At 38.8% G+C, this 21,309-nt stretch overlaps 3 protein-coding genes across 8 annotated transcripts in view; 2 read left to right on the plus strand and 1 right to left on the minus strand.

The window, feature by feature from the left end:
- The first annotated feature begins 3,934 nt into the window (after window positions 1-3,934).
- On the plus strand, window positions 3,935-16,324 carry LIPT1 (lipoyltransferase 1). Of its 3 annotated transcripts, none has more exons than XR_001145638.1 (2): window positions 3,935-4,091; window positions 16,260-16,324. XR_001145638.1 is itself a non-coding variant. In XM_012727484.1 (2 exons), exon 2 carries the CDS (start codon window positions 6,922-6,924, stop codon window positions 8,026-8,028), a length of 1,107 nt encoding a protein of 368 aa, XP_012582938.1. In that variant the 5' UTR covers window positions 3,935-4,091; window positions 6,889-6,921; the 3' UTR covers window positions 8,029-8,098. The 3 variants fall into 3 exon arrangements, 2 of the variants coding, with proteins under 2 accessions (XP_012582938.1, XP_004686215.1); XM_012727484.1 differs by lacking the exon at window positions 16,260-16,324 and adding an exon at window positions 6,889-8,098; XM_004686158.2 differs by lacking the exon at window positions 16,260-16,324 and adding an exon at window positions 6,921-8,098.
- Window positions 9,409-16,473, minus strand: MITD1 (MIT, microtubule interacting and transport, domain containing 1). 3 transcript variants are annotated; one of them, XM_012727485.1, is made up of 7 exons: window positions 16,305-16,473; window positions 14,136-14,237; window positions 12,938-13,074; window positions 12,769-12,855; window positions 11,830-11,945; window positions 10,474-10,536; window positions 9,409-9,841 (listed from the first exon to the last, which is right to left on the minus strand). In XM_012727485.1, the coding sequence occupies exons 1-6, from the start codon at window positions 16,453-16,455 to the stop codon at window positions 10,476-10,478; spliced, it is 654 nt and encodes a 217-aa protein (XP_012582939.1). In that variant the 5' UTR covers window positions 16,456-16,473; the 3' UTR covers window positions 9,409-9,841; window positions 10,474-10,475. The 3 variants fall into 3 exon arrangements, with proteins under 3 accessions (XP_012582939.1, XP_012582940.1, XP_004686066.1); XM_004686009.2 differs by lacking the exons at window positions 9,409-9,841; window positions 10,474-10,536 and adding exons at window positions 10,688-10,836; window positions 10,936-10,996; XM_012727486.1 differs by lacking the exon at window positions 9,409-9,841 and having other exon boundaries at window positions 10,435-10,536.
- A 149-nt stretch (window positions 16,474-16,622) lies between these two features.
- Window positions 16,623-21,309, plus strand: part of MRPL30 (mitochondrial ribosomal protein L30) — an 8,942-nt gene continuing 4,255 nt past the window's right edge. Inside the window, exons 1-2 of one of the 2 annotated variants that reach the window (XM_012727487.1) lie at window positions 16,623-16,705; window positions 20,909-20,984. In XM_012727487.1, coding sequence (XP_012582941.1) covers window positions 20,934-20,984 — 51 coding nt within the window. In that variant the 5' untranslated portion in view covers window positions 16,623-16,705; window positions 20,909-20,933. Of the gene's footprint in view, window positions 16,731-20,908; window positions 20,985-21,309 lie in introns of both variants that reach the window. The other variant, XM_004686010.2, reaches the window with a different exon arrangement.

Below are 21,309 nucleotides of genomic sequence, written 5' to 3' on the forward strand. Positions count from 1 at the left end.
GGAGAGGTCTGCCACGCCATGTGGTCGCCTCCGGGGCAGGCGGGGATCGAACTCATGCGGAAGTGGCTTTAGTTTCTTAGTGTAGTGCTTTAACCTGCTGCGCCACCAGGGAGGGCCGCAAGTGCTATTATTTTATACCATCATTACTTAACATAAGAAAGCAGTCTAGTGTTGAAAATTCTTGTTTTATGTATCAGTTTGCCACTCCCATTAAAAATATCTAGCAGTTGGCCCTCCCTGGTGGCGCAGTGGGTTAAAGCACAGCACTGAGAATCTAAAGCCACTTCCAATTCCTGCCTGCCCCAGAGGAGATCCACATGGCAAGGCAGACCTCTCCTGATCCGCCCACTGCTCCCCTCAGCAGTGTACTTCATCGATTTGCCTGTTCTGTTCCCCACTCTGTCTCTGGTGAAGCCTCTCACCGCCCCTGAGCCTCTGGCGTGTACCTCAGTTCTGTATGCACAAATAAATAAATCTTAAAAAAAAAAAAAAGATCTAGCAGCTTGGAACAGCAGTATTGTTACACTTAATGTTTGATGAAAATAAATCCATTCTGTGTCTGGCTTTATGTGACCTGTAGCTATATTATGTATGTTTTGAACATTTTTTGTATATTTTAATATTTAAAGACTATCTCTAATATCCAATTGAGTAATCTGCTTAATATGGATAAAAACAAAGAAGAGAAAAACATCATCTTAGGAGAAGCGATATTTTATAAATCAGAAGAATACTAAACAAAAGTATGTTTAGGGCCTCCCTGGTGGTGCAAAGGGTTAAGTCTCAGCACTATGAAGTGGCTGTAGTGGCAGACACTACAGCAGGAGTTGTATCACTAGCCAGACACAGCAGACCTCTGCTGTCTCACCTGCTGCTCCCCTCAGCAGTGTATTTCAGTAGATTTGCCTGTTATGCTCTGTCTCTGGTGAATCCTCTCATTTGCTCTGGCCTATACCCCAGGTCTTTATGCATAAACAAACAAACAAAAGTTAAAAATAGAACCAAAAGTATGTGTAGGGGATATTGAGCTTAGAGTAAAAATAATTGTTGAATGCAGCATGAGCCAGTAAGATGATGCTTTTTATCAATTATATAATTCTTTGGAAGACAAAAATCTATAAATATATAAGTCATTTGTTCATCTAGCCTGGAACTGTACTTGATGGGGGGTTGCCTTCATGGTATGGACTATATAGCTTCCAAAGCAAGAAAAAACATCCGATTTTTCTGTAAGATGCAAATTGTGATGGGCCATGAAGTAAAACATTTAGAGAGATTTTATCAGGAGACATAACACATAAACTTTTTTAATTTTTAATTGTGCAAAGCAGGAAGACTTCTCTGAAGACATGACATTTGTAGTAGTGATACTGCTATTCAAGTGAAATGAGGATTTTTTTTTTTTTAAGATTTATTTATTTGTACATACAGAACTGGTGTACAGGCCAGAGGCTCAAGGGCAGCGAGAGGCTTCACCAGAGACAGAGGGGGGAGCAGAACAGGCAGATCAACAAAGTACACTGCTGAGGGGAGCAGCGAGTAGGTCAGGAGAGGTCTGCCGTGCCATGTGGTCACCTCCGGGGCAGGCGGGGATCAAACTCATGCTGAAGTGGCTTTAGCTTCTTATTGCTGTGCTTTAACCCACTGCACCACCAGGGAGGGCCATGAGGATGGTTTTAAGGTGCTGAGAGGGGGAGATAGTCCAGGTAAAGTATGGCATAGAGGTTCCCTGGAGGAAAGGGTGACTTCAGGAGCACAATTTTGGGACATACCAGGTTTCTAAGACAAGTAGACAGTTGTATGTATGGACTAAAATATATAAAATTTGAAATTGTATACAGAAATGTTATTTAAAGCCATGATAATGAGATTGCTTAAGGCTAATGTGTAGTGTGAAATAAAATCCTGACACACTCCAGCATTTAAGGGGAACTGACACACTCCAGCTGGGGGGACTGACATGGGGGCTAAGGTGTATACAGTGAGCTTGGTAGAAAACCAAGACAGGATAATGTCAACATTGCTAGTTGGAGTCTTTCATCTAAATGAAAGGTTGGATAAAAATTGAAAGTTTCAGCCCTCCCTGGTAGCGCAGTAGGTTAAAGCACAGCACTGAGAAGCTGGAGCCACTTCCACATGAGTTTGATTCCCGCCTGCCCCGGAGGAGACCACATGGCGCGGCAGACCTCTCCTGACCTGCCCGCTGCTCCCCTCAGCAGTGTACTTTGTCAATCTGGCTGTTCTGCTGCCCACTCTGTCTCTGGTGAAGCCTCTCGCTGCCCCTGCATCTCTGGCCTGTACCCCAGTTCTGTTTTAAAATTAAAAAAAAAAAACAAACTGAAAGTTTCATTGGATCAGGCAACAAGAATGTTAACAGGGACCTTGGCTGAAGCTCTTTTGATGGAATAATGGGGCAGAAAACATGTAGGTGTAGGTTGACAAATGAATGGGAAATAAGGAAGTGTACCCTGGATGTTACTTTGAAAGAGCTAATAGGGTAAAAGGGATAAAGAGAAGTGAGGTCACTAGAGAAATAAGATGAGACTGAATACATTTGAGTGTCAGTGGAAGACTCCAATATAAAGGCTCCAGGAAAGGGCTACGAGTAACTGAAGGACAGAGGTCTCAGCGAAGTGAGGAGGGAATGGCATTCTTTACCACCACCTCAAGATATGAAGGGGGGAAACTACCATCTTATTTTTTTTAACGAAGAAAACTCATACTGGTATTTGTAACTTTGAATAGCATCCATTACCATCTGGTTGGTATAAGAAAGACCAATTCAGTGATTTTAAAAAATGGTAAAAATAAATAAATGAGGAGCATTGCATCTGCATTATAGCTTTACTTGGAGCTTTGGTCATTCAGGTATCAGCATCATCAGATTGTGAACATTGGATACTTTTCAAGATGCAAGTCTTGGTGATTTCTCTTCTAATTGAAGGAGAGACTGATTTCTGTAGAAGACTGAAAAGGTGACCACAAATTCTTTGGGCTCCTCTTACCAAGAGGGGGGCCTATTACTCCACTCCTTAATACTGAGCTGGCTTTGCTGTTGTGTTTGTGCCAGTAGAATGTGGCTGAAGTACTACTTCCAAGGCTAGCCCTGAGCTAAGATGTCCCAGCAGCAGTCCCACCCAAATACAAGGGTGTGACTAAAGTCACAGGGAACCTCCCAGTCCAGCCAACCCTTACTGAAAGAAGCTGCGCCATTAAGCCCACGTGAAACCAATAGGGGAATCGCCCAATTAGCCCATATAAAGTGTTTAAAATAATGAATTGTTTTAAATCACTGGTATTTGGGGCAGCTGTTACATAGCAATAGTGAACTGAAATTATGACCCCGCTACTTTGGCTTGCTGGGGGACTTTCCCACCTGACAGATTTTCTTGCTACAAGGATTTCCTTGCAAGTTTGTAATAAGGTTAAGGGACACCCTCCCACACCAAGTGGTAATGTTCACTGGCTTCTGTGCGTTTTATAATTCACTCTGTCCCATTACTAATTCATTGTATTGCGAACATAAGCGTTCATTCAAAAGCCACACCATGTCTTTAACTTTCATCTTCAAAGGGAAGTTTTAGGCCCTCTGGACAGTGAGGAGGCTACGTAAAGACCTGGTGCAATGCTTGACAGCTGACAAATATAGCTAGTACTGCGGTCTGACTGGTGACCAGACCAGTCAGCCTTCCTGGTGGACTCCCCTAGAATGGCACCTCCAAGCGCCCCCTCCATCCCGACACAGCAGCTCTCCTACCTTCGCCCCGGTGACCCTTATCTCGAATTTGAGCTGGGACCTAATTGGCTTCTGGAACCCTTTGAAAGGGGACTGCTCTACCTGGCTTAGCCCCGGCAGAGTGGCGGCCAAGGACCCTCAGGTACCCGGCGGGCAGTTCAGCCAGCCAGGTAGTTCGCCGCCCGACGCGACCCCGCCACCTCCGGCGCTTCCGGCCGCCACGCCTGCGCCCACCCCTCCTCTGACGGGCGGGGCGGGCCGGGCGGCGAGTGGGCGGCCGTGCAGGCTCCGGGTCACACGCGGCCTTCTCCCGCACTAGGTCTCGCGCTGCCAGAAGCACCGCCGGAAACAGCAGGTGGGTGAGCCGGATGCGGGGTTTCTGGGCGCTGCGGGTCGGCGTGGGGGGCTGTAACCCTGTCCCAGGGCGCGCTTGGCGTCATGGACGCCGGCGGCGGGCTGGGGACTTGGGAACCGGAGACCGGGCCTGGGCTCGGGCCCGGCTTGCGCGCAACTGTAGCTGGTGCTGAAGGCTCTGCAGCTTACAGGGGTGATTGGAACGAGCTAATTTCACCGTTAGGTGGTTTATCCCCGACACAGCAGGGGCGGGAAGTTAGCTTTGTTGGGAGGTGACCCCAAGGAGCCCCAAAAAGTCTAATTAAAACGTGCACACCACCCGAAAGAGACTCGGCTTAAGTTATGTACTGTCAAAGAGGCAGCAAAATAGCCTCGCTGAAGTTTAAGGAGCTGAGTTTGCCCGGAAGGATAGGTGAGATTGTTATTTTTTTGCTGTTCCGTGAGGGCCAACCATGTTTGGTTATGCACAGTAGTGGTAGCGAAGTGTCCTCCTAGAGCATGGAAATAAGATTGCCTTTCTGGAAAACTATAAAAATAGCAATTAAAGGGTGTAAGTAGAGAGATATGCAGATTTAGATTAAATAAAATGTAACAGGCTTTCAAATCTTGACTATGTCATGACAAACTATGATTCAGCTGGCATTCTGCACTGTTACACGGAAGAAGGGAGGAGAGGTGGCCCAGTCCCAGTGAGTCCAAGCCTCTAGGCGAGACTGGGAGTCCTGGTTTGTGTAGGAACTCCCCTAGAGGCCAGGAATTGAGGTGATTTCCTCAAGGCTGTTAAATTATATTTCAATAAAACTGGCAGGAGGATACTAACCTTTAGCTATTAGTCATTTTGTTTCCTGTCAAATTCTGCATATGCAGACAAGAGTTAGAGCCTTAACTTTAGGGAAGGGTCTGTCAAGGTTTTTGAGACTCTTCGAACCCTCAGATCCCACTCATTACATTAGCAGCCACCGCACCTACCTTACTGCTTCTCCCTTGGATCACAATGAAAAAAGCATCCCTTCTGCTGTCTAACTTCCTCTCTACCTAACCTCCAGATTCCATCACCACTTTGCCAGAGACTCCCATTTACCACTGTTGTCCTGTTTCTCTCCCGACTCCTAACAGGATCTAAACATACTCAATTCTCTTATATCAAAAATCCTTCCTTAACTCTACATTTCCTCTAAACCACTGTATACTAGTATACCCATTGCGTCCACTTTATCCTACACCTGTTTCTTGCCAAGATAATTAAAAGCCTTGATGCTCTTAATTCTAATAGTTCCTTTTCAACCTTCACCTTATTTGATCTGTCTTCAACATTTCACATTGTTAACTGTTTTGTCTCCTTGATAGGTCTTTAATACAATATTTTAAAATTTCTTCCCTCTCAGTTTCCTTTGGGAGCACTCCCTCCTTCCTCTCTATATTCCTTAAATATTGTTGTTTTTGGTATTCTCAGGCTTTATGTCCTTTCTCAAAACCTTACCTGTCAGTGTAGTCTCCTTCCATGGCTTTTCAGTTACCACCAGTCATCATCCATTTGTTACTGGATGACCATACACACAAGTTTAGCACATGGTCAAAATTAACCAATTATTTTCATTTTATATGCCCTCGTCAATGAAATCTGCCCTAGAAAATGTCACATCCTTCCACCCATTTTCCACCCATTTCCACCCAAGTCAGAAATCAGAGCATTGACAGTAATAAAAGGACTAACATTTTTTAGTAACACATAGCTATGTGTCACTCTTATAAGCTCTTTAGTTAATTTAATTCTGACATGAGTCCTCTCGTCACACAAATGTTATAGATAAGGTATAGGCAGCACAAAAAAGTCATCTAATTTGTCTTAGTGGTTTACTCAGCTGATAGAACAGAGTTGGGATTTACATGCAGAATGAGCTTATGATCATTATACCATAAAGCACATGACTTTGTGTATGACTGCATTCCCTTTTTCCCCTCCCTTTCCCTCTTTTCCTCTCTCCCTCCCTCATTCTACCAAGTATTATAGATTCTCCATACTTAATTCTCTCTAAAGTATAAATCTGATCTTCCTGCTTCCTGAAAACTCTTCAGCACCTATGCCATGGCCTTCAGGATAAAGCTCAAGCATTTTACATGGATTTTAAACCTCTTTATAAACTGATTTATACTCCTGCCTTCCCCATTCTTGCATTCTAAAGTACCTGCCATCTTGTGCAACTTACGGAACTAATTTGTTTGAATTCTTTGCATGGGTCTCCTTTTCCTCCAAACTGTTACATTTTGTTGGAATGCTTTTCCTTACCCCTTTTATGTCACAGCTTCGATGTCACTTCCACTAATAACAGGGTAGAATGGTCCTCACATACTTACCCTCACTTTCTTTTAAGAGGCAGTGTATGTATGTTACACATGCATAGAAAGAAGTCGGTACACAGCAAAACATTGTGATCATCTATAGGCTGTGGCATTATGGATTATTTTATTTTGTCTTTTTTGCTTGTCATTTTTCTTAATATGTATTATCTATTTATTCAAAATACCTATTTTGGCTTTGAGATATATTACATAATGCATTTGCAGACTTATTGTTTCAAAAATCTATGTCCATATTCCATTTCAGCTAAAATGGCTTGAGGTTTGTCTTAATATATATATTATTTCCTTTGAGTACTCAGTTGTAGAAATACTAAAGGCTAGTGGTAAAATTAAAAGACTAAAAAAGACTAGATCTGAACATTTAAAAGAATTCGAAAAGTTTGGGTTAAATAACCAAGAACTGATGGCTAGAAAATATAATTTCATTTTCCTTTTAGATATCAATCAATTTGTCTTTCATTTTCAAAAGCATGCAGATCCCATTTCCAAAGAAGAATTGCTTCCAGTTACTTTGTAACCTCAAGGTCCCAGCAGCTGGCTTTAAAAGCACAGTAAAAAGTGGGCTCATTTTACAGTCTATTTCCAATGATGTATACCAAAATCTGGCTGTAGAAGACTGGATCCATGACCACATGAATCTAGAAGGCAAGCCCATTCTTTTCCTTTGGAGAAATTCTCCCTGTGTTGTGGTTGGTAGACATCAGAATCCCTGGCAGGAATGCAACCTGAGTCTGATGAGAGAAAAAGGTGTAAAACTGGCTCGAAGAAGAAGTGGAGGAGGAACCGTCTACCATGATATGGGTAATATCAATTTAACTTTTTTTTCAACCAAAAAAAAGTATGATCGGATGGAAAATCTGAAATTAGTTGTAAGAGCTCTGAATGCTGTCCAACCCCAGCTGGATGTGCAGGCAACCAAAAGGTTTGACATTTTACTTGATGGACAGTTTAAAATCTCAGGAACAGCTTCTAAGATTGGCCGGACTGCTGCTTATCACCATTGCACTTTATTATGTAGTACTGACAGGACCTTCTTGTCAGCTTTGCTGATGAGCCCCTACCAAGGGATCAAAAGCAATGCCACTGCCAGCATACCTTCCTCAGTCAAAAATCTTTTGGAGAAAGATCCCACTCTGACCTGTGAAGTAATGATGAATGCTATTGCTGCAGAATATGCTGCATATCATCACATTGATAAGCATATTCACCTAATAAACCCAACAGATGAGACACTGTTTCCTGGAATAAATAACAAAGCCAAAGGACTACAAACCTGGGAATGGCTATATGGCAAAACTCCAAAGTTTACTATAAACACTTCTTTTAATGTTTTATATAAACAGTCACACTTGGAAATTAAAGTATTTATAGACATAAAGAATGGAAGAATTGAAGTCTGTAAGATTGAAGCACCTGATCATTGGTTACCACTAGAAGTATGTGACAAATTAAATTCAAGTTTTATTGGCAGTAAGTTTTGCCCAACTGAAATTACGTTACATAAAACATGTCTAGAAGATGATGAACTGCATAGTAAATGGAATATTCTCTGTGAAAAAATTAAGGGTATAATGTGATTTCATGTAAATTTCTTAATATTGGCTGTTTAAATGAGAAAATTAAAAATTTAAACATACATTGTGTTTCCTAAGATAAAAAAGGTCTATTCTCTTACAGAACTTCTCCCCCACTTGAAGTTGTCTATCCCTAATCTTGTCTATATTTTCTGCTTCTAGGATACTTTGCTCTTCTTCATCATTGATTTTAGTATCTTGAATGCATTTATATTTTAACTCCGTATTACCATCTTAGAGATTTATACTATATTGAACATTCTGATCTCAAAAAATTAATTTTTCTTCCCTCCAGGATTCTTGCCATGCCTAATACCTTAAACTCTAAAATTTTCCCTTTTTATTACAATATCTTATCTTTCACCCTCTCCTACTATGTCAAACCTATTGCATTTTTCTGAACCCTTAATGCTTTCTTAACCTCATTTCATCTCCCAAATCCAGTATGAAATTTTTCAAAATGTCCTTTATTACCTGAATTTCCATTTGCTTCTCTCTTGACCTGCAATTGTCACCTTTTTTATTATTTCCAAAATTGACTTTTCTACTCATACCCAAATGATTCTTTTAAAAAGGAAGTAATAAAGACTATGTTAGTTTGCTAGGGCTGCAATGACAATATGCCAGTTAAGGTAGCTTTTTTTTTTTTAAAGATTTATTTATTTATACATACAGAACTGGGGTGCAGGCCAGAGTTGCAGGGGCGGTGCGAGGTTTCACCAGAGACAGAGCGGGGAGCAGAATAGGGAGATCAAGGAAGTACACTGCTGAGGGGAGCAGCAGGCGGATCAGGAGAGGTCTGCCACGCCACGTGATCTCCTCCCTGGCAGGCGGGAATCGAACTCATGCGGAAGTGGCCTTAGCTTCTCAGTGCTGTGCTTTAACCCGCTGCGCCAAGCTTTTAACAATAAAATAGTCTACCTTTCCCCACTAATCTGAAAGACACATTTACTGTGTATTAAGTACTTCTATTCACATTCACTTTGTCTCTCTCAGACATGTTCTGTCTCTTCATTCATGTTCCAGATGCCTTATGCTAGCCCATTAATCTATTTTCCATTCTTATGCCCACACATTTATTATTATTATTATTTTAAATATTTATTTGTGCATACAGAACTGTGGTACAGGCCAGAGGCTCAGGGGCAGTGAGAGGCTTCACCAGAGACATAGTGGGGGGCAGAACAGGCAGATCTATGAAGTACACTGCTGAGGGGAGCAGCGGGCGGGTCAGGAGAGGTCTGCCACGCCATGTGGTTGCCTCCGGGGCAGGCGGGAATTGAACTCAAGCGGAAGCGGCTTTAGATTCTCAGTGCTGTGCTTTAACCCGCTGCGCCACCAGGGAGGGCCCATTTCTTGATATATTTAATAGGTAAATTTGTATCTATAGCCTTCCAGTATTCTAATTGGATCGGGGATAGAACTTACAAAATCTATAATAACTAGTATGTCTAGACACATTCTTTAAGTATCATTTTCTCTTGGTATGATTCCTATGGGAGTTGGATAAGTTACTTTCATAGGGGTGTGGGTTGCTTATTCTTTATAGTAATAGATCCATATGCTCTAGAAATCAGAGTTGTTTCAACAGGAAACTAAAGACATCTAACACGTGCTCATCTGAATGAAAAGCCACTCTACTTTTACATGGTGATGGGTAACTGGAAAAATAAGCTAGGATACTTTGCAAAAAGTAACTATTGATCAAGTCCAACACTTGTTTACATGGCTAATAAGGTCCTAAATAGCCACATAATAAAGGACTGGCAAAACTGCTTTTGAGTATTTTCAGGTTCAGCATATTCCACACCTGAATCTAAAAATAACAGAGAAAAATATCATGAACTTTCTGGAAGCCCTTTTTGGTCTTTCATGACAACTCAATCATGTTGCTCATAAAGGAAAAATATAAACCTCGTGTACAAAGCTACCCAGGCCCACTGTGTTCTACGTTATTTCCATGATTTCCACCTGGCTTTAGTCTTTGTCACCGTTTAATCTTGATTTAATCTTTATAATTTTCCACAGATGGTATTCATTTGTGCACTCTCCAGTACCAGTACCTGTTTCCCTCTGTGGACTTTGACTTAGCTTAGCAACTGAACCCTCCGGACTGCCCATCGCCTCTACCTGTGTCTCCTCTCCCAGTCCATTTCCTAGTCTTTGGAATCTGAGTGTATGAGCTCACCACCAATAGTAGATTCTAAAATGCAAAGTTTTACAAATGTGCCAGTAAAGTTTGAAAATGAGCTCCAAAGTGCATTTGTATAGATAAACAGGCTGATTTACACTTACAGAGTTAGGTAAGTTATAGTAGGAAGAGCTCTGAGTACTGGTGAATGTTTGCCAAAGACATTTAGACCCACATGCCCATTATGTCTCTTAACAATAATCTATGAATTTTCCTCCTGGACTTATTCCCAGGGTTAAGATAAATATTCAATTTACCTTCATAATAGATGCCCAATATGTACTGAATCACTCTCCAACAGCAAAGGAAAAGCTGGTAAACTGTTTAAATATATGATTTGAAAACACTGTAAATCTACTGAGTAATATAACTACAAAACACAGGATTATTTACATAATTGATTCATAAGTTAGTAAAAAGGAAAAAGTTTATTGTTAAGTTCATACATTACAGGAATGGTCTGTCAAAAAAAAAAACAATCACATAAAAATAGAAATATATATTGTAAATAAGGCTACTGCCCATCATATTTTTTGTGTGTGCTTGTCATGAAAAATGTCCACTGTTGTTTCACGACATGGTCTTAAATCAAAATCAAAATATCCAATGGAAAAATGGCCCTAAGAAGAGAAGAGTTTTTTTTTAAAAAAAGGACTAAAGTTATAATGTTAAAATGAAACAAAAGAGCACAACATACTCATCATGAAACTATATCCTACCTTTAATCTCTTAAAATAATCAAGTCCCCTTCCAATCTTGACAATCCATCCATTGTTAAACCTATTGAAATTTATATAGAGCATTGCATTCCAGACATTTAAGTCAATTATTAAAGCTACAGTGTATTAAATATCAGCAAAAGTTCTTTCTAACAAAGAAAATCCCTTCCTCCAGTGGCATGTGTTGAACCAAACCTGGAGCTACTCATTGGCTGTGTCTACCAAGAATCAGAAAGTCCTACAAAAACCAGCAGTTTATTTGATTAACTGATAGAGTTTAACAGTAAAATTACACTTACTCTTGAATTTCAGCTTGCTGAAAAACTTTTCTGTTAACAAATGGTTCATATGTATACTCTGGTGGGCTGTGGTGGTTTTAGGTCTTCCCCTACCAGAGCTGGATACTGTAAGTAGGAAGAGCTCTGGGATTCTGACCTTTAATTCAATCACAGCAGCTATATTTTCATCTGTTTTGCATTTTTCTTGTGTTTTAAGTTTTCATGAAGATAAAGGATATACCATCATTAGACACAGCATACTGTGATAGCTACTAGAATATTTACTAAACTCAAAGAAGTAAAGCTACATTAAATGTTATTTCACTAGAAAATTATTCCAATACATTATAGAAATAGTTGAGTAGACAGAAAAGCATTTTTTCTTTACATGACACAGACCAAGTAAATTTATAGCATCACGAAATATGAAACTCACGAAATATGAAACTCACAATCAAACAAAATTAAGACTTTTCCTCTCAAAAGTGAAAAGATACAAAAAATGAGTTTATTTAAAATGTAGTATTTAAATTGAATATATACAATCTAAACAACTTAAGAGAAATAAAAAGTATATTTCCACTGCATAAAAATTAAAATATAACTATATACTAACCTAATTTCTCGGTCATGTATTGAAGAAGAATACTTTACTTCCAATGATACTCCATGAGTCCTGAGTGACCCTTCTATTTCATTCAGGGCACTAACTTGCTCTGTTCTCCCACTGTCCTATGAATAGGAAAAATATAATTTCTGCCTTAGTTATTAATTTTAAATGGAAAGGTTCTACACTAGTTTTAGTGCCTCAAAGAAGCAACCAAATATCAAGTATGTTTAATAGTTTTAATCAAAATAACTTTTTTCTTAGTTTCTGTGAAACCACTATAGTGGTTAACAGAGTTGGAGGAAGAAGTGTCCAGTGGGGGTCAGATGACAGTGTACTGGCAGTAGAGCCTTGGTGGAGGGCAAGTGATGCATATGTACATGTTGATGGGAGACACTGTACTACCCAAATTATATAGTTTTGTGAGTAAATGGCAAATCAACACAATTATTTTAAAAGATGCTCTTTTCCAGTGGAGACATAATAAAACTCTATCTCGTAAAATATACTTTAGTAGTGTTGTTTAGTTATTCAAAGGGGACTGCCTTTTTTTCTCCTAGAATCTGATTTATTTATAAGCATTGTTATCTGAATCAAGTCCAGATACAGATGCCCACTATTATGCAGTGACCCTCCAGGAGGCCATTGAGTCAAGAAAACAGAGATTTAACAATTGTTAAAGACAAGCTTGTCAATATTACAAGGTAATATAATCACCTAGAACATCCAAGAGACTAACCTGACAAAACTATTTGAACGAGAGGTTAGTAAAGAGATCAAGTGCAAGAAACAACATACTGAAATCAATATCATGTTTTCACAAGATGGTTTATGCAGGAAATAGCTTTAAGTGGAGCATGATTGCAGATTTTCCTTGCTTGGTCTGTGTCTTATAATTTAATAAAGTAAATGAAACTAAAGAAGAATAAGTGTTTTTCAGATACCTACTTGATCCAGAGAGGTGAGAAGATGAATAGTTTTTACTTTACATGGACTCTTAATAAGCATCTCGCAAAATCGAAGAAAATTATACAGCTGCAAGATATTGGACAGGTTATTACCAACTTTTACATTTTAAATGATAACACTGTATTGTATTTTAGTACACTTTACGTACCTGCTGAGTATTTCTAATATAAGGATCTTCTATCCAAACTTCAGTAATTGTTTCAGTAAGGTATTCTTGAAAAAGTGACTCATAACTGAAACCTGTTGCATTTTCTTCTATTTTAATTTGCTTATGATACTTTCCATCTATAAAACATAAACTGCAACAGTAAAACCAGTGATCATTTATTTTCTTTTTATATATATTTATGTATAGTGATTAATCAGGATCAGATACAAGTTAATCTTTTATGATTCATACACTCTGCAAATATTGACTGTCTACTATATACCAGTCACACTGCAAGATGCTACAAATACAGAGGTAAATAAGCAAACTACTCCATGATTGAGTTCTGTCTGCATGGAGGCCAGGCAAGGAGGAACATTCAAAGATTTCTTGGAACTTATTCACAACCTAAATTCTATAGACCAAGATGTTTATTCAAGAAAGAACTACATGTAAATAATTCAGATAAATCTGTCACCATGAGTAGAAACACAAGTTTTAACTTAGTGATTGTTTGGTTCTTTTCTTCAAATATAAATCTTTTTCATGTTCTGCAATTTATAGTGGGTATTAAACATATAAATGTAGTATAACAAGTTAGAATTTGTTCAAAGAACTTGTAGAGATTGTTTTAAGTGGAAATTTATACCACTTAATTACCATTTTTTTTTACGTTTTATTGATTTTTTAAAAATTTATTTATTTGTACATATAGAACTGGGGTAAAGGCCAGAGGTGCAGGGGTGGTGAAAGGATTAACCAGAGACAGAGCGGGGAACAGAACAGGCAGATCAATGAAGCACACTGCTGAGAGGAGCAGCGGGCAGGTCAGGAGGGGTCTTTCCGCCACTTGTGGATCACCTCCCGGGAGGTGAGATCAAACTCATGCTGACGTGGCTTTAGGTTCTCAGTGCTGTTTTTGTGTTTTTTTTTTTTAAAGATTTATTTATTTGTTCATACAGAACTGGGGTACAGGCCAGAGGCTCAGGGGTGGCGAGAGGCTTCACCAGAGACAGAGTGGGGAACAGAACAGGCAGATTGACGAAGTACACTGCTAAAGGGCGCAGCGGGCAGGTCAGGAGAAGTCTGCCACGCCATGTGGTCACCTCTGGGGCAGGTGGGAATAGAACTCATGCGGAAGTGGCTATAGATTCTCAGTGCTGTGCTTTAACCCGCTGCGCCACCAGGGAGGGCCTACCTTCTTTTTCTTGATCCAAATACCGCTTTAAGTGTTCTGCTCTATCCATGTACTCAGTAATTTTTTTTCTCAGATTACATCTCTTTGTATCCTCTTTGGTCCCTACAAATTAAAAGAATATATTTTCAATTTCAAAACAGTTTTTCTATTCAGGACAGGTATTTCCAGTTTTACAAGTTTTTTTTTTTACAAATATCTTCTCTTTTAGCATGGTTGGCCTCATTCTAAATATATACAAATAAAAGGTTCAAATTTCCCTTAATCATAACAGCCTTCATTTTTTGCACTAAGCATTTGAAGTACTTTATTTAGGAGTGAGTACTTTGATACCACTCTTACCTCTGGAGACACCAAACTGGTAAGGTAAAAAAAGCAGCTTATTACATGTTAGTTAAACCTGAGCTCTATTTTGTCCTCATTGCCCACAAATTTGAAATTTTGGCATAATCCAAAGAAAGCAATCTACATATATCTATCTTTTACAAAAAGTTTCTCTTCCAGACTTTCCCATTATAATCGATGCTCAACCTTTTTCTCAGCTACCAAAGACAGTATGAAATATTTATGAATATTCATTATCAATAAAATTTTACCCCAGTCCTAACTAGTCACTAATGCAGTTCCTCTTTAGACATACGCTGAACCAAACTGAGTCACTTATTTGGTAAAACAGCAAAGATGGAAATTCAACTAAATGCCTTTAGTTGTATTTCTAAATTCTAAAATTATATTGTACTTATGCCTCCAAAACCCTAAAGACACCATCTTTCAACTCTAAATGAACTTTAACTGTTTAGTCATTGCCCTTGTCTATATCTTTCTCCTGGCACTCAAACACTGTATTAATAGCTATTTGCACTTGTTCTAAACCTGTAAATAATTCATGTCACCTTATCAATAAGCTCTATGGGATCTGCGAAGCACAATAATGTCCAACACATAATGATTCTCCTGCCTCAGATTCCAAGAGCAGTAGTAACTTGAGCAGTATTCCACTTGACTGAATCATACCACCACCGCTCTTTTGGGAAGGCAGTATACCAATTAGAAAAGCCGTGCTTTCCAATTTTGACTCTACCATTGGCCCCTACTGGCAAAACTTGTAAGCGAACTGCTTTTCAAAGCTGTAAAAAAAAAAAAAGGCAACATCTCTTACATCATAGAGAGATAGAGAGATTCTAAAGGTGACGAGATTATACTTTTAATGTGCTCTGCACAGTCCCTAGCACTCTGCACCCTTAAGAAAGCTATTCTTATCACGTTATCACGATTATCCCCCGACAGTTTATTGTTCTGAGAAAAGCACTGGAATCTTGAAGAGAGCTTTCTGCACCCTTAAACTACAAGGCATAAGGAGGGAGATGTCATCGCTAACCGGGAGCTCCAAGGGATAGGGAGCAAGAATTGGTATTACCCAATTTAATACATAACTACTGGATGTATATTATACTGTGCATAAAGGGTTGATGTTGGGTATCAAGGATTATTTGGGTAACGCTCAACTACGTAGTGACTTGAATGACGACATAGCAGAAAATCTCACTGTCCCTGCACACAATCCGGGGCTTTTCTCACACCGAATTACATACACCCTTTTAATCAAAACTTTTTTCTTCTACATTTGATTTTATTTTTACTTTCTTTTAGCAGAGTTGTTTAAACAGAAAATCAAGGATACGAGTATAGTGAGTTTCGAGTTATCCACCACCTAGATTTAAAAATCGTTAGCAGTGCCATTTTTGCTTCAACTCCCTCCCACCCCCACACCCCCAACACATATAAAATTGAATCATAACATTTCTTCCCCCAAGCACTTCAAATTTTCATCTCTGAAAGTTAAGGATATTTTTCGGAGGAAAAGTCTGTCTAAAAATATTAATACTTTTCAGGTAGATCCAAAAATGTCTTTACAATCAAAGTCTTCCCTCTCAAAGCTTATATATTACATTTGGTTTCGTCTCAAAAATCTAGAGCAGTACCCCCTCGACCCTAAATTATTAGTGATATAAAGGAAACCAGTCCATTTGACCTGTAGGATATCCCACCTTCTGTATTTGACTTCTGCGTCTGAATGCTTACTTTTGGTGAGTAAAAACAGTTTTTACTTCTTTCTCTCCGTCCCAGACACAGCGCTATCCGGCTCCCTTTCCTCCATGCCGCATCGCTCACCTTTGAGAACCTGAAGGAGCATATCCATCCCCTTCTCGTAAAACGCTAGAGCCTGCAGGTACCGAAACTCCGAATCTAGTTCCACCGCCCGCTTTAGTACAGCGACTGCAGCGGCGTATTCGGGATCTATTTTCGGACTGGGCAAAGCCATGATTCCAGAAACTTCCCACAAACCCTTTCAGAATTGGAAGCGACTTCCGCGCTTCTAAGGAATGATCACGAGACACCAACAAGCCTGCGTTCATCGGTTTTTTGGCCGCGACTCAGACGGAACTAATTTACTTCATTTCTCGGGTCCCTTGTATTGTGACGGAAGGATTTCAGTGTTGCTCTTCATGGTCCTTGTACTCAGTTTCCTCTTGGTTCCTAAGTTCTGCCTGAACGACGTGTGGCAATCGTTGGTGAGTCGAAAATGAGTGGCTAAAGGTATTGCATTTTTCGCCATAAGTACTTATTTAGGAACCCCATGCAGATTTGGATTGATTTTTCCCTATCGGATCCTGAGCGTCCAGGTCATACCCCTAAATCGGCTTGCGTCCCTGTATCACCCCACTGGCTCCAGAAAAGATATTGACCGACCGATCTCGTGCTCTAGTTCAAGAGATTCTCTGTTGTGCCCCTTGTTGAGCTCGGAGCTTAAGCGCCGAGGCTGTACAGAGAATTCAAGTTCGTTTTTAATGTTTTTCTGTGCTTCTACTTTACACTGGCCTTGGCTTCTCTTTTGGAAACTGTGTAACTTACTGTTTATTGTTAATGAAGGTTTACAAAATTGCTTAATTTTTAAATTGCTGCATTTTAGAAGGCAAACTTTCAGGGGGTTGCAGTTAAAATACTTGACATTTTAAAAACCTGATTTTGCAATAGGGATCTGCTGGGCATCTACCCAGAGCTGTCTTACTGTGTGTATTTTTTTTGCAAAGGCACTTAGGAAGGTTGCCTGTTACTTGTTAAACATTAAGGGTTTGGAGAAGAGACAACATTCTGCTTTCAAAGATCTCGATTTAATGAAAGCGAAATTCTGTGTTTTGCATTTTCAGTCACCCTTCCCCCCCCCCTTATCATTTAAATACACATCTTGTTTCTTCAGGAAAACAAGTAGATATATTAAGGAAGCATGTCAGCCATGTCAAAAAACTATGAGATATGGAGGGGAGGGAGAAAATTGCCTTTGTGGCTTACCACCCGTAGCTGTTAATATTTTTCTGACAGCCTTCCATAGTTTTTCTGTGTATGAACATTTCTTTAAAATGGAAATGGAAGCACACTTCTCATATGATGCATCTATTTTCCTGTTTTTGCTTCTGTGCAAGAGAAAAGTTAATGCACAACAGAAGACAGTGTAATTACTATGGTGTCTGTTTTTAAGAATTATCTTTACTTAATAAAAACTTGTCATTTTAAAATGTCACGCCTTCTGAAATATGTACATTAAACTTCATTCATTCAGCAAAAATTGAATACCTACTCTGGCAGGTTAGGTGGCTTGGTATACATATGTGAATAGACAGACCACAAACAAAAATGTAAGAAGTCCTTATCCTTGTGAAAGATATGCTCTTGAATAGAGACAGACATTAAAAAATAAACTTAATAATTAAATGTTTTCAGATAATAAGTGCTATGGAAAGGAAACAAAGAATAAAAAGGCTTAGGAGTGCTGTTAAAAAATGGGGATCTGCGTGAACCTCATTGATAAAATGAGATTCGAGACACCAATTGTAGAGGTGAAGAAATGAGCCCTGTGAATACAGGCAACATTCTGGAGAAGGAACAGCTAGCCCAAAGGAGCATGCTTGCCTGCACATTCCAGGGCCAGCAAGGGAGGCCAGTGTGTGTAGTGACTGAACTAAGAGTAATTGGAAGTCCAGCAGGTGAAAGTTAAGAACTGGCTACCATGCTTACTGAAATGAAGTGATATTTGAAGTTTTCAATTTTTTTTTAAGATGCATTTATTTATGCATACAAAACTGGGATACAGGCCAGAGGTGAGAGGATTCACCAGACACAGAGTGGGGAGCAGAACAGGTAGACTGCAAAGTACACTGCTGAGGGGAGCAGTGGGTGTGTCAGGAGAGGTCTGCCACTCCCTGTGGGCCACATCCCTGGCTGGGATTGAACTCGTGCTGTATTGGCTTCTGAGAGCTTCATAATGCTGTGCTTTAACCTGCTGCACCACCAGGGAGAGCCCTGAAGTTTTCAATTTTTTAAAAAGTAAACTTCTAATTTCAGAAGTTTTAGACATCAAAAAGTTGTAAAGATAGTACAGAGTTCCTATTTATCCGGTACCCAGATTCCCCTTTTACTATTTGTTTTCATTGGTGAACTAATACTGATAAATTGTTTACATTCATTCTTCATTCAGATTTCCTTGGTTTTTACTTTATGCTCTTTTAATATTCCAGAAACCCATCCAGGATACCACATTACATTTAGTAATCTAGTCTCCTTAGACCTTTTTAAACTTGATTATGACAGTTTCTCAGACTTCTCTTGTTTAAGCATACTTGTATTATTCAAACTTTAGCCATTGCAAGCTCTTTCAACTAGCTCCTGTGTCCCTTTGTCACACACTCATTTTTGATTTTTTAAGTAGTTACTGTATAGACCTACAAGATGCTGTAGCCCTAAAATCATTCACTTCTCCAAGAAGCCCTGGTTTCTTTTGTAGAGAATGCTAGTAGAAAGTATTACTATTAGAAACTAGAATGCTTTTAGAAAGGATGCAGGCATACTCATTACTACTGCCATTTCTTTCAGGTCTTCTCAGCTAACAGAGCTAACTCATGTATACATACATATCTATAATTATTTCTAAATCCACTAGGATCTATACTGAGCTAAATACGAGGTCCAGCTCTAATCAAGTACCATTGGAACATACAAATCACTTTAACTTTTTCTTGTTTATGTGTAACCTCCCATTCAAACACTGAGAAAACTGGCTCACTGGAAGGTTTAAGCACAGAGTTAATGTGATCTGGTTTAGGATTTAATAAGGTAATAGCTGCTGTGGAAAAAAGACCTTAGAGAAGTTAGATAGAAGAAGGAAGACCAGTTAGGAGGCTTTGGTTGAAATCTTTAAGAGAAAGATTTAACACAAAGTGAAGCCAAATGAGTTGGATTAAATATATAATACCACATTTGGGAAGAAGAACCACAGTTAAGTATTAATTTTGCATTATCTGTTTGAGTGAAGATATGAACCGTTAAGCATCTCTTTTAAGACAGCCTTAGTAGAAAATGAATAACTAAAGAAAAAAAGAAAATGAATAACTAGCCAAGCAAACAGTGGGTAGTTTGAAGCCGAGATTATAATGTTCTAGGTTTGAAGTCTGAATGACAGTTATGAAATTCTTACATACTTCTGAATTCAGAGTTGAGTGGACCATCTGTCTAATCCATTAATCGATGGATACACCAGGTGCCTACTAAGTAGTTCATCAGATAGCAGGCTAGCTTTGGGGGGTTGAAGATGAACAAGACATAATTCTTGTTTTCAGAACACTAAGGATTTAGTTGTTGACCCTTCTTAGATAATTGAAAGGTTGAGTTCCTTGCTGAGGAGTCTTCTGATGTTTGGCTTTTTTTGTAGTTGATCCTGATCCAGTAACTCCATTGCTTTGTCCACATCACAGAAAGGATTGACGAGAGTGTCATTGAGCCAGACTCTGGCAGACACTGAAGTATAACACTTACTTGATATTGTATGGTAGGGTATTTTCACTATAGCTTTGCCATAATTTAATAATAATAAAAGCTACCATTTATTGAAGACTTCTTATGTGCCAGATACTGTTTTTGATGTTTATAGAGTAACTCATTTCAAAGATAGATTTTAATTTTTTTACTATTCTTGAAGAGAAAGCTGAAATGTATTAAGTAGTCTATCCAAAACATACATCTAGTTCTTAAACCTAATGTCAGTATAATTTCATTCTATGTCAATTTAGTTGATTATAATTGTTTTGTGTCTCATTAAACAGGACTTTTTTTAGATTATGGAAGCAATGCATGTTTGTTAAGAATAGTTTCAAAATATAAATAACCAAAAAAAGAGTTCTGATTTTCTTTTAAACAAAGAACAGTGAACATGCACTGGATTGGAAATTAGGAAAATTGGATTCCTCATCATGTGTTCTCTTGATACCAGGATGCCTTTGGATAAAGATTAAACTCTGTGGAATTTTCCTCATACATAAAGAAGGTTGTCATCTCTAATTATAAGAGTTTGGTTTTCTTTAGTCCCTTCTAGCTTTTTACCTTTCTGTGATCCTTTAACAAAGCATTCTTTACCTGTCCTCACTGTTGAAGATTTTTTAAACAATAATTACCTCTGTTCCCACTTTTGGGGAGTCTGCCAAGCCTGTAACTCATTTGTTAAAAATGGAATGTGATTAACATGCAATTACTACATAAGGTTTTGCTAAACTCTGAATCAAACATTTATTACAACTTAGTTCTTGTCCATTTATATTAAAATAAAGAAGATTTTACTGTTAAATTTTTATCAAGTTTTCAATTTGCTTAGTTTATTAGTACTACAGAAGGAGGAACCTGTTCACTTCCAAGACATAATTCATGAACCTATTTCCTGCTTCTTACAGTCTCTGAAGAGCACTTTCATCACACATGGCAGGGATTCTACGCTCAGTATTCCAGAGACCCCCAGGCAGATTACAGGTAGGTGTTCATTTTCACAAGTTTTTTTTTTCTACTTCATAAGAGCATTTTCTTTATCTTTTCTAATTAAGAAAGCATATGGGCAAGTTAAATTCTTCTTTTTTTATATGTTAACCTTTTTTTTACTGTTAGGGTTAATTTTGTTTACTTATATTTTATCCCTAAAGATTTAGAATCACAAAAGACCTGCTATAAATGCTGGTTACATACAAAAAAAATGGCCAGTTTTCTTGATTTCCCCCCCCCCCTTTTTTTTTTAAAGATATATTTATTTATACATACAGAACTGGGGTACAGGCCAGGGGTTCAGGGGTGGCGAGAGGCT

This window comes from Condylura cristata, unplaced genomic scaffold (genome assembly GCF_000260355.1).
Source record: "Condylura cristata isolate star-nosed mole 26May11 unplaced genomic scaffold, ConCri1.0 scaffold00020, whole genome shotgun sequence".
In the NCBI taxonomy this organism is placed as follows: Eukaryota; Metazoa; Chordata; class Mammalia; order Eulipotyphla; family Talpidae; genus Condylura; species Condylura cristata.